The 13,078-nt window shown below is 36.8% G+C and overlaps 1 protein-coding gene across 1 annotated transcript in view; it reads left to right on the top strand.

Moving 5' to 3' along the window:
• The first annotated feature begins 1,034 nt into the window (after positions 1 to 1,034).
• Positions 1,035 to 13,078, top strand: part of LOC107572023 (myomesin-2-like) — a 40,028-nt gene continuing 27,984 nt past the window's right edge. Inside the window, exons 1-14 of the mRNA XM_016258424.1 lie at positions 1,035 to 1,132; positions 1,218 to 1,301; positions 1,454 to 1,540; positions 2,494 to 2,582; positions 2,702 to 2,752; positions 2,841 to 3,005; positions 4,571 to 4,732; positions 4,892 to 5,033; positions 8,008 to 8,207; positions 8,301 to 8,354; positions 9,197 to 9,324; positions 10,644 to 10,827; positions 11,087 to 11,261; positions 12,577 to 12,698. Of these exons, the coding sequence (XP_016113910.1) occupies positions 1,035 to 1,132; positions 1,218 to 1,301; positions 1,454 to 1,540; positions 2,494 to 2,582; positions 2,702 to 2,752; positions 2,841 to 3,005; positions 4,571 to 4,732; positions 4,892 to 5,033; positions 8,008 to 8,207; positions 8,301 to 8,354; positions 9,197 to 9,324; positions 10,644 to 10,827; positions 11,087 to 11,261; positions 12,577 to 12,698 (1,741 nt within the window). The remainder of the gene's footprint in view (positions 1,133 to 1,217; positions 1,302 to 1,453; positions 1,541 to 2,493; positions 2,583 to 2,701; positions 2,753 to 2,840; positions 3,006 to 4,570; positions 4,733 to 4,891; positions 5,034 to 8,007; positions 8,208 to 8,300; positions 8,355 to 9,196; positions 9,325 to 10,643; positions 10,828 to 11,086; positions 11,262 to 12,576; positions 12,699 to 13,078) is intronic.

Consider the following 13,078-nt stretch of genomic DNA (forward strand, 5'->3'; position numbering starts at 1 on the left):
AATGACACAGTATAATTTGTAAATGACAGAAATTCTTCTATAAATTTTTTTTGCCTCTGAATAACATTTGCAAATGAAAATAAATTGTTCTATACTAAAAGTACCTTTTACAACTAATTACAAAATAACTTCAATTCAACATTAGAAAAACAACATCAAAATGTAACAATACATTAAAAAGATTGGAAAAAGAAAAAAATGCATTTGTATGTACGCTTTCATTAAGCTGAGCAGTGAGACCCTGGTGGAGCTGCTGGACCTGGACGGGCTGCCATAGAAAGCCTGGTGTGGCATCATCTGGGATAGTCTCCAGAGTGTTTGAGTGCATATTTCCACTGTCCAGCAGTGAGGTTAATTGTGTAGAGCTATGAAAAAGTAATTGGTGGAAGAAATATGAGTTACTTTAGTAAAGTACTTTCAGTAACTACTATTAGCACATTGATGAAAAAAATGCATGCATTTAAAACCTTAAGTTAAAGTATTATCCTTCATACTGTAATGTACTTAAGGTATGAAGAGTAAAAGTAGCCTATGTATTCTGCAGAAACAACTATATATGATGGTCTTGCATTAATATTACTGCTGCACTACAGTGCACTCTAATGTTGCATTTTACTTCTGAATATGTTCAAGGTTGTTACATTTAAAATACTTTATATAGGCCTACTGTTGGGCAGTTTAATGTACAACAGTTGTAAGTTGTAAAAAGGACCATGTTTTTGTATTGTAGCTGTCCTATGAGAAAAAATATAATTTGTATGTGAATACTTATGGAATGTATTTCGTTACACTCCACCACTTTGTTATTTTGGAGATGAAACGAACAAAGTTTATTGCTAAGTTGCTACAACTGCGAACCATATCCAGGCTGCTTCCGAAGCACTCGGACCGGTGTAGCCTACGGAGGACTCTTCTTGTTGCCTAGCAACTTTGTCAGCTGCCGTAAACGAGCGGCAGTAACATTTGTAAGTGAACTTTTTATATTCAGCTGCATAAAACTAAACAGGTTGAAAACCTGTTTAAATATGTTCACCATGGTCCATGATGGAAGGACCCGTCCTCCGAAGGATGCGGTCTTTGAATTGGGACACAGCTACACTGTAGGCTTCTGTGCATTGATCGTGTTTACCTCGTGACGTCGCAACTGCGCGTGCGCTGTCAAGTCATGTGATCAACTGCAATTTATGTCATTAATTATTAATACAATTTGTCATTAGAGACTTTAGGAGTACAGTGTATGAAAACAGTGCCATTAAACTTTTCTGCACTGTGGAGGGATATCCCACCCCACATGTCAAATGGTGAGATGCTTCCTGTTCGCTAGGGTTCAGTGCAGTTGCTTTCAAATCTCCTCTGGTGTTATACAGTTTCACTTTAACATTTCATAATATTTCATCATGTATAGAGAAACTCCAAGAGGATCTATTGTTATTATATCATAAATATTCTACAGGTTCAAGGATGATGTCATCTTGGAAATTTCTTCTGGAAAGTACTTTGTGGAGAGCAATGCTGGATTCCATGCCCTCTCCATCCTCAAGTAATCTGAACTTTTCTGTGTGATTTTTTGACTTTTTTAATGTGGTTTATGTGTTAATAATCCCAAAATATTCTTCATTTTATGCATTAATGCATTTTCTTACAATATTTTGAGGTGCAGTGAATCCCCAAAGGACAAGCTCTTGATAGGTTTCATGTGGTTCACCCTCTAAAACACAATAAAATGTAACTAACAAGTGAATTTCCACAAAAGGAAGTCACGTCACTGGGATTGCATGTGAACTTTTCCAATTTAGTCCAGGGCCGGTCGGTGCGCCGCCCACGTCTTGAGCTCCTGTCAGCTGTTAATGCCAGAGTGCTGAGTTTGGTGTCATCTGACACTCTGGCGCCTTACAGAGAGATGACTTTCACTGCTGTCACCCTGTCAGTCCCACAAAAACTCACCCTGGCCCTTATGTCACATTCCTGACGGCTTCTTGCATTCAGTGCCCAAACCTCACAGGTGAAGCTTGGCGTTCCACATTTCATCTAAAATGGCCAAACCTTTCACTTTTTGACACACAGCCATTCTTCTCAAGACCGCAGGGGCCAGGGCTCTAATATAGTACGGTCACTCTGAAGGTCACATTACAGTCTTCTCATTTTCTTGTCCTTTGCGTCTCGTGTTTGCTATTCAAGCCTCAGAGCCTCCCGTGTTGAACACGTTCCGAAAACAGGCACTGGTCGACATTAGCATTTCGTTTGGCGCAATTATCCTCTTGACATTAGAGCATTAGTTAACTGCCAATTTATCCATCACTATGGGGGAAGCACTTTATGTGCTTTCCAAAAGTCAATTAGGAAATGACTGTGGCATATATCCAGTCAAACAGCAATCATGCTGATTATTTATTGACTGATTAATTAGTGGAGTGGGTGAAGCGGTGTTGCGATCCAGCCGTGTATTGATTGAAGTTGTAGACACCTGTGAATGAGTTATGTGTGCTTTTGTAGGTGTGCAACTGATGACACTGCGATGTATACGGCTGTAGCCTCAAACACTCATGGACAGGCCTCCACCCAGGCCTCCATCATTGTGAAGAGTAAGACTTTTTCGCCTGTTTTCTGGAATCTAAGCATATCGAAGCGAGAACAACATTTAGACTATGAATCCTTTCTTTACAAAGTCACTATATACTTTCTTTTTGTGTCGACTTCATAGGGTGCAAAGAGGAAGAAACGTCAACTCCTTATTCCTGGATGCCTTACCAGTGTAAGTGTGAAGGCCTCTATTCATTAGAATATCTGGTATGATTTAAAAACAAGTCATGAAAGACAGGAACTGTTTTTCTGTTTCTCAGATGCCATTTTACCTGAGATCAAGTATACGAAGATTAACATCACCTTCACTGAGACGTTTGACGTGACCTTTGGAAAAGAAGGCGATAAGACCACTTTGACCTGCAAGATGACTATTAACCCCAACCTGGCTAACCTGCAGCCTGAGGCGATGTGGTACAGAGATGGTAGGAAGTGTCCAACAAAGGCTAACACAGAAATGTTTTTGTATGCATGCGCGGTTATTGTTAATAAAGGACACAGGACACTGGACTGCAAAGGTCGTGATATGACTTCACGCTCTGCAGCATCTTTTTAAAAACCTAAGTTCAACAAATAACCAACAATAATACATTTATGTTCTTTTAATTCAGCTACGAGGTCATGCTGTGACATATCGATCTTCTATTGGTCACACGGTTTCACATGATATGAATTTACAGGTCGCAGTTCACCATCAACTTGAATTTTGGAATGCAGAGAAATGCGAATCATCTTCACATCTTGTATGTGTGAATGAAAGTCAAAGGGATGAAAAGTGTAGTGTGACCAGCCCCTAAGAATTCATTGATTACATATAACTACAAGATCTACAGTAGCTGCTGAATATGAAATAAACAGTAATTTTTTGCACCAAAAAGAATAGGGAAAAAAGGACTGTTTTCAATCCCACATTATCTGTTGATTAGCCAACAAACGTCCCGCCCCAAATGCATATTATTGCTTAAGCTAGTGTTTTATGACGGCTGCTCAAACAAACAGATTGCAATTCCGTTTTATGCTGCTAATGACGCAGAAATTATGCATTTTGCCTATATGCAGCAATGTAAATACTGCAATTAATTAAAAATGTTTTTCATTTAGCCATTAGAGTAGTTTCACGTTCATTCATTGTCTTGGGACACTACTCTTATTTAATGATTTGTATCTGTCATCACTCAAAATTTAATGGAAGTTCACAAAAGTGGAATTTTTTAATGTATTAAAATATTTTAATTAGTGCTGGGCAACAAATAATCATGATTGATCACAGTTTTTGTTTACATAATATATGTGTGTGTACTGTGTATATTTATTATGTATATATAAAGACACTCACATACAATATATATTTTTAAAATATTTACATGCATATATTTATATTATATATACATATATAAACACAACATGTTTTTCTTAAATATATACATGCATGTGTATGTATATATATATATATATATATATACATAATAAATATACAGAGTACACACACATATATTATGTACACAAAAACGTTTATTTTGGATGTTATTAATCGCGATTAATCGTTGCCCATCACTAATTTTAATCAAATATATTTAGGAAATTATTGCTATTTATTGTTATATTAATATTTGTTCTACACTTTTAGTGTATTTTACATCTACAAATGCATAAATAATTATTTTTATATTAAATTATGAATTTATTTTGATCTAAATACTGTATTTCATACACAGTAACTGTCCTAATGACAGCTGCATTTATTTATTGTGGCATTCACCCCTGGTCATATATTAATTTTCTGGTTGTTCTGTAGGGGATTGTGTTGCAGTCGAGTCGTGTACAGAACAAAATGACTTTTTATGTCCATTTGTAGTTTATGTCTCATTTCACTCCAATCTCATTTCCAGAATCATCAGATTACACTTTCCATATCTGCAGTCTATTCTGCAAAATAAATAGTTTCATTTTCTCTCCTCTGATACCCCATGTTGTGTTTTGGGCCCTCCAGAGCACCTCCTGAAAGAGTCGAGGTGGGTGAAAATGGAGTCTGGCGGAGGTGTTGCCAAGCTCATGCTTACTCAGCTCGCTAAGGATGATGAGGGTCTTTACACCCTCTGCATGGTTACCAAGGGTGGCGATGCGGTCCACAGGGCTTACGTCTTCGTTGATGGTAAAGAGTTATGAACTTCTCCAAGGCTTGTGATTCTTTTGCTGGCCTTTAAAGGTCTGGATTAGCATAATTCATCTCATATAGCGCATACATCTGTTTCGGAGTGATTCCCTGAGCGAATCAGTGGTGTGTAGGAGTCATCATGTTTTGTCTTGGCAGATGGTCCACCTCCAGTTCCTCAAGCTCCCGGAGCCCCAATGGACATTAAGATCCATGATGCAAATAGAGATTATGTCATTGTGTCCTGGAAACCTCCTAACACCACCACTGAAGGCCCCATCGTTGGATACTTTGTTGACAGGTGACTGCGCTGACTAAGGGGTCTTCCCAGTGGGAGTTATTTTATGGAATACATTTATGCAAGTTGTTTGATACAGTGGCCTCAAAAAGTATTTGGACACTTTAAAATGTCATTGCATTAGAATGTCAAATATCTGCTTGACTGTTTGCTGGAATTCACATTTCTGAGCCAGTTTTTCAGTAGCTTTTAATTAACTGGTTTGTCACAATACTTTTTTGAACTGCACAATAGGAATTCACTATGTAAATGAAACTTGCACTAGCTTAGCGTCCGGTGTTTCATTGTAGAATCGTTCATCTTATCCACATACCACCTGCAATCCATTTTAATCAGGTGCTAAATGCGCTACAACAACCTGCTGAGAGTATTTAAGTAAAGTCACCATTAGTCTTTTAATTGCAAATAGGCCTTCTTTCTAGAATCTACCTGATTGACAAATGTTATCATAATGTGCCCGATGCAATTAACTAGCCACCCACAGAAACTAGTCAGTAAATTGAAAGGGATGTTGGATGTTGAAATATTGGGCTCTATTTTTTTCTATTTCCCAGGATGAGTTGTTGTAACATCACCAGTAAATTACTGGTTTTGAAATTGCTGTTTATAGTAAGGGCCGGTTGACATAGAACATATGTTTGATCGGCCCCACCTATATTTGCCTTGTCGCAAATTTAGGGCCTAGGAAATCCATTAAATTTTTTTCCCAAATTCTGTTTTTTCCATTTTTATTTTTCTGGATTCCATTTTTTCCCGATTTAATTTTTCTAGACTCTGTTTTAATAGTTAAATAAAATTGTATTCATCAAAAACAAAAAGTTTAATTAATTGAAATTATGAAACTTAAAATATTCAATTCATTAAAAGTTCAAAGGGGGTCATATGATGTTGCTAAAAATAACATTATATTGTGTATTTGGTGTAATGAAATGTGTTTATGTGGTTTAAGGTTTAAAAAACACATTATTTTCCACATACTGTACATTATTGTTTCTCCTTTATGCCCCGCCTTTCTGAAACCTGTCGATTTTTACAAAGCTCATCGGTCTAAAATGTGAGGTGTGCTCTGATTGGCCAGCTATCCAGTGCGTTGTGATTTGCTGAATACCTCAAGCGTATGACGGAAAATGTTATGCCCTTTCCATATTGTGATGCCATGTCCCGGCCGGAGCGACGAGACAAAAACATTAAAACCCATTATAAATGAGGCATTTGCTGCATCCAGTGGGGACATAATTACGGATTATAATGACTTATACTGTCTTTTTACGCGTTGCATTGCATTGCGCCGCGTAAACATAAAACCATGTCTGCATTTGTGATCAGAGAAACGACAAACAACAAGCGCTACTCTACACTGCTCAAAACTCACGCTTGAATCATCAGTGGCAAATCCTTTAAATATGAAAACGTACTTACAATCTGTGAGTCAGAACAGCCGCCACTGTAGGCTACTCTACCAGGATCAGGAAACGGTCCTCCATAAAATGCGTTGCACATATCTGAATATTTGGGTTGAACTGTTCCGGAACAGTGTTGTAAATACAATTTAACCACTGATTTCTAGTTGTGTCCTCATTTGGAAGGCCAAACAAAGTATTTTCGCTTTTGCAACGAAACACACAGCATCTTCACAACATGGCGGTGGTGGTGGCAGCAACAATAAAGTTACGCCTTCTTTCTTTGCGTGAACATTTGGGCGGTGTTATGCAAATCTTCCCACATCGTGACGTAGACATGTGGGGGCATGTTTAAACAAGGCGTTTTAGGGGGGCGTGGACCAGTCTTAACTTTCATAAAGAATATCTCTTTGGGTTTGAGACTTTAGTCTTTGCAACTTTAGGGATCTTATCTATTCACGAACAGCCTGTAACACTCCAAAGAGAAAGGAAAACTTGAAATCACATCATATGACCCCTTTAACAAAAATTACATTTTTAAGGCGCTAATTTTTTTTTATTCAGTTTTATTTTTACAAAAAAATGTGTTGTCCATTTGTTTTCTCAATTCCATTTGAATGGTTTCATTAAATTTAATAATCAAAAGCATCTCTAATTAATTGATTTTATAAAAAAAATATATATATTATTTTATTCATTAGTTTTTGTTTTTTTTTCCAGAAATAAGGTGTTGTGTATTTACATTTTTCTGCTAGATATACTCTGGTAAATATTCCTTTAAAAATAATGTTTTAATCATGATTTTATTATTAGTGGTAGTACTATCTTTACATTAAGTAAAATTTCTGTCATCGTTTCTTCAAGTTAAACTCAAACTTTTATTTTGACGGGTTGTAGTAAACGAAACCGTGCGTTTGCGCCATTCATTCACAGAGACATGCAGAACATGCAGGATTCATATTTAAATGGTGTTTTTGCAGCTTAATATTCACAGACACTTGTCCATATCGTGTTTTGATTTAGGTGTACTGACCTACTTTTGATGTATACATCCAAAATGTGTCAGTCAATGTCCAAGTGTGCTTGTGCTATGATTCTTTAAAATAAATTCAACTTTTGATGACAAAGACAACATGTGCACAATGTCTTTCAGTTTTAACTGCGCTTTAAGTGTTATATTTAAGTTGCTTAATTGTAGGTTCTCTGTAATACAAAAGACAGTTTGTTTTCCTTTCCGATATAGGCTACTTAGAAAATTGCTTACCAACAGATATTTTTGCCAGAAACATGCTTTGCATATGCTAATAGATGCGGTGATTATTTTGTTCCCTGTCACTTTGAGCTGCATTAGTATCGAGCTGAAATGTACTCTCGTCGGACGATAATCAGACTGTTAAGTGATACATGGATCTGCAATTACATATGAATGCTCCTTAGCTCATATCATCTCCTCGGAACGTAAAAGTGGGCTGTAATTTTCACTCTTTCACAGCAGCGTGGAACTAATGATAGGATAGTCTTGATTACTGTCCATATTCATTGTTGTTCATGTTTATTCTTTCACTCTTATTGGGCAGATGTGAAGTTGGAACAGAGAACTGGGTGCAGTGTAACGACTCGCCTGTAAAGATCTGCAAGTATCCTGTGCAGGGCCTGTTTGAGGGACACTCTTATTACTTTCGCGTGCGTGCCGTTAACTCTCGCGGCATTGGCAGACCCTCCAGAATGTCTGAGCCCATTGCCGCTCTGGACCCTACAGAGTTTGAGAGACTTCATGGTCAGCAAAACTAAGTCCTAATGAAGTTACATTTAGTAATCAACTCTGTACGTGTTAATAATGCCCTTTATGTGCTGCTGTTTGTTTCAACAGCCACAAAACTCGGTGGAAGACTTGACGTTGTGACTTACTATGATGACCTTGAAGGTAACCATGGAAATTTATGAAATCTTTAAAAAATAATGGAAAAGACATGGACATGTCTATAATAATAATTAAAAAAGGGCAAGTTATGGCAAGTTCTAAAATATTTCATAGTTCACATATTTCATGTATAAATCACTTTTTGTTGGTGCAGTCTCTATAAAATTGTATATATTTTTGAAAGATATTATTTAATTGCATGATCACATGATCATTAATGGCTACTATATTATAGTGACCATTTCATGTATACGGCTTCGGCCCAGTTGCTCTCTATTGTTGGACAATCCAACGGAGATGTTCCTGTCCTTCAGTGACCTTCAAGAACTCAAAAGTGATCTGTAAATCACTTTAACTGCATCCTTAAATATTGTGGGGTGGAGCTGCCTTAAAATATTCTTCCTTTTGTCACTCAGTCAAGTTTGTGTGTCTTTGAATTTGTGTTATGTATTAGATGACAGCAGCTGTCACTTAGTACTTTTCCCCCCTTTTTGCTTTCAAAATTAGCAATAATTATCTAGCCCATAATTGGTTCTCTTCTGAGAGGTACTGATTAGTTTTTGATGAGGATTCCATCAGGAAGGGAACGTACAAACATCTGTGGTTCTTTTTCAAGTTGAAATGAACACATCAACCAGTGTCACCCATGTGCATGCATATGTGTATGTGTGTGTATATTTATAGCAGCGGTGGCAAAGATGATATTCGATAATATTAATGTTGCTTTTAAAGCTAGTAAAATTGCTAGGAAATGTCCTAGTGTGTGTGTGTGTGTGTGTGTGTATTGGTGTGTATATGTGTTCAGAGTAGAAACAGTAATTCTGTTTGATGTGCTTTGCCTGCAGCCGAGGGAAAAGCTCCGGGACCTCCCTCTAAAGTCTGTGCTTCAGAGACGGACCGAACATATGTTGTGCTCAGTTGGGTCCCTCCAGTCTACCATAGCAAAGCCCCCATGTGGTATTACATTGAGAAGGTTAGTTTCAGCTCACTGCCAGACGTTAACCCAGCCGAATGGGTCACAAACTTTATTTCAGCAGTTTACTTTTCTTCTTATGTCACCTTTAATCCATTAAGAAGCACCTACGGTGTAAGAATATTTAATACTAATATTGATTACACTTTACTTGAAGGGGTGTGCATAAGACTGACATGACACCTTCATAATCATGACATGACACCTACATAATCATGACATGACACATGTCATGAATATGAAGGGTTTTTTATGCATGTTTATGACAACTGTCATTAAGTGTCATTCGCTCGGTTATGTAATTTTTAATGCAAAGATGACATTGTTTGAGATGTCTTTGTTATGGGCTATGGTTAGGGGTAAGGGTAAGGGTAGGGTTAGGTCAAATAATGTCATATTTGCATTAAAAATGACACAACTGAGCGAATGACACTTAATGACAGTTGTCATAAACATGCATAAAACCTCCTTCATATTCATGACATGTGTCATGTCACGATTATGAAGGTGTCATGTCAGTCTTATGCACACCCCTTCAAGTAAAGTGTTACCCTAATATTTTTAAATCAGTTTTTGTTTTACATTAAATGATGCAGCACAGCCCACAGGAACAATTTATTTCTCAGAAGTTAATCTTTCGTAGCTCACCTATAGATATTGACTGATATTGTTGTTTTAATTATATACTTTAAAACAATGTCCATTTTTTGTTTTTGTTGTTTTCCAGTAACTGATATCTAAGACCCATTTTTAATTTTAGTATTATTCCTGATTTGTGACAATAACTAAAAAATTACATTACAAGCATATTATTATTATTATTATTATTATTAATGTAATAATAATAGTCAGGCAAATTGTGTGCTGCACCTAAGGGTTGCAAATGTATTTTTGTCTTTGTTTAGGGCTGTCTAATTGTCTCAAATGCTACATGTTACATGTTTCCTGACTTTGAGTATGAATAGCTGTAAAAGGTTATGCAATTATGCAAACAAAGTTAATTTTCTGTCATTTTATTTAATCTGCTGTCCCAATATTAAATTAACGGAGTTCTCAGTTATTTCAGTTCTCAGTTGTCTCAGTTGTTCCTTCTAAAATTAAAATTAAAAACAAAAATAAATGTGTTGTGATTGCAGACTTTGGCATTGTGACAAATCCAATGTCAATCTTTGGCTCCATTTAATCTTTATTTAATTACTGTCTAGAAGAGACAACTGTTGTTGTTTTTTTATTGTGAGAGGTTAAAGTAATCATTAGCATTTCTCACACAATGCATATTTGTGTAATAGTGTGTTTTTATTCATTCTGGACTTTTATAGCTTCAAGTGGGAGCTGGATCCTGGCAGAGAGTGAACACTAAAGTACCCATCAGATCTCCTCGCTATGCCGTCTTCGACCTGCTAGAGGGAAAGGATTATCAGTTCCGTGTGGTGTCTGCTAACATGTACGGTGTCAGCGAGCCTTCCGAGCCCTCCAGTACTGTAACAACCCTGCAGTTGAAGGGTAAATGCCCTAAAAAAGCATGTCACAGAGGGCACAGTGCCTCTGATGTATTCACTTAAGATATTGACATGTTGAAATGCACATGAAATGGCATATAGATATTTGAAGTTTGCTCTGCCTTTGATGTTGTCATTAAGGCAGTAATGATTTTTTATCTGCCTTTCTGTAGTGGAACTAATTCATGCATGATAGGTCGTCAAGGGATTGATTGGACTGGTTGGTGAAATCACCCCTGAAATGAAGTTCTGTGTTCATTCAGGTGTGCCCTCGGCTCCTGGACAAGTCGTTGCAACCAGAGAGACAGAAACTTCTGTTCTAATCCAGTGGGCGCCTCCAAAGGATCCCAATAACCTGATTGGATATTACATTGATTCTTGTGTGAAAGGATCTAAGGACTGGACCTCTGCCAATCACAAGCCCCATAAGCAGACTAGGTATGTGCTTAGTCTAGGTGAAATGATTCACCAATAGGGTACGGAAGCATCTGAAACTCAGGTCTGAGATACTTTTGAAAATATTTTTAACATTTAATGAACTTTAAAATAAAATACAAATAAAGGGGTTGCCGATTTAACCTGTTGCCATCCTCCAAAGGAACTCATTAACCTTATTCAATATTACATTGATTCTCGTGTGAAAGATCTGAGAACCGGACCTAAGCCAATCACAAGTAGCGCTGTGTTTCTCAAAGGCATTGTAAGCCTATATAGATCGTAGAGGCTGTTGGTGCCAATGGCTTTGGGAAACACAGCCCATGTATGGGCTCACTCTAGGTGAGCAAGCTGTTCTCATTCCCAAGCATCAAAAACTGAAGCAAAAACTGGTCGAACAGCTTGTGTGTTGAAATAAAAATGCTATTTTGTCTCTATATTATTGAACTATGAGCTGTATTGATATTGATGCTATATTGATATTGGAGCTGTACTGACTGTATTGATGAACTAGGAGCTACATTGCTTTCAAAAGTTTGCCTTATTCATCTTTTGTATGGACATTCAGCAAATTATTGAGAACAAAGTACATTGTTTATGTGGATTTAGCCATTCAGGTATTTAAAAATTAAAGCATTTGCTATTCAGCAGCATTTAGCTCACATGAACGCTAATCTATATGATGGTAACTTTAAATAACCCATTATCCTTCAACCAAATTCATATTTAACTCATGTATTACACAAGCAGAACTTGAAACATAATTATATTCATAAATGACAGTTAAAAACATCCCCAAAACAGTGCACAAACCTTATTAAATGAGTAATTCAAATACAACAGCCAATGGCAAGTCCCCAGCAGCAGATCTTTCAATATTTTTGTCTTTTTTTGTTAGAAGTAGGTGTGTTTACTAAAATAGCAGATTTAGCATAAAATTAATAAACCTAATGAAGCCTAAACAAAAAAAAAAAAGCTCCAAAGTTTCAGGAATTATCACAAAATGTTACACACTTTAATTACAATTTAACTTAATTTTTGCAATAACCTTAGTATTTGACATTTTACTTTACATTTGTGTCTTGGGAAAAGTCATGAGAAACCAAAGTAAATCTGATTTGTAGAAAGTGCCATAAAATGCATGATTGTGAATGTGGTAATTGACAAAAATAAAAACAAAATGTGAATACTAAATGCCACTGGAAAACCAGAAAGCTTGCATCAGGAGTTTGTGTTGCTGACATGTTTCTTCTGAGTATTCAGTAAATAATGAAATGGAAACTTCCTCTTTCACTGCCTCATTACTGGGTTCTCACAGGTTTGTTGTGCATGGACTGACCACCGGTGAGACCTATGTCTTCCGTGTTCAAGCCATCAACGAGCTGGGTCTCAGCGATGAATCCCAGGAATCGGCCCCTCTTTCTGTGAGAGCCGCTCTTAGTAAGTCTGCCTTTCACAACCCAGTCTCCTTTGATATCCATCAAGAAGCCATTTATTTTTATCCTTTTCCTCTTGCAGACACACCAAACACACCAAACACATTCAAAAGCAGTTTTTTCAAAAGCTGTTTTTCAGCAGGAGGTGTTTGGTATTGATAAACCCATGGTGTACAAATGACAAAAAGAAAAGCACCTACCAGAAACAGCCCACCAGACTTCTTTTTAATGACTTTACAACAGGCTGGAAAAGGCCTTTATTTATCTTTATTCATAGGGAGTGCTCAGGAAAGTTGCCACACAATAACAACAGGAAAGATTAACTCTAGACGTATATATATATATATATATATATATATATATATATATATATATATATATATA

The sequence above is a fragment of the Sinocyclocheilus grahami genome, unplaced genomic scaffold, assembly GCF_001515645.1.
Source record: "Sinocyclocheilus grahami isolate Dianchi unplaced genomic scaffold, SAMN03320097.WGS_v1.1 scaffold1683.1, whole genome shotgun sequence".
In the NCBI taxonomy this organism is placed as follows: domain Eukaryota; kingdom Metazoa; phylum Chordata; class Actinopteri; order Cypriniformes; family Cyprinidae; genus Sinocyclocheilus; species Sinocyclocheilus grahami.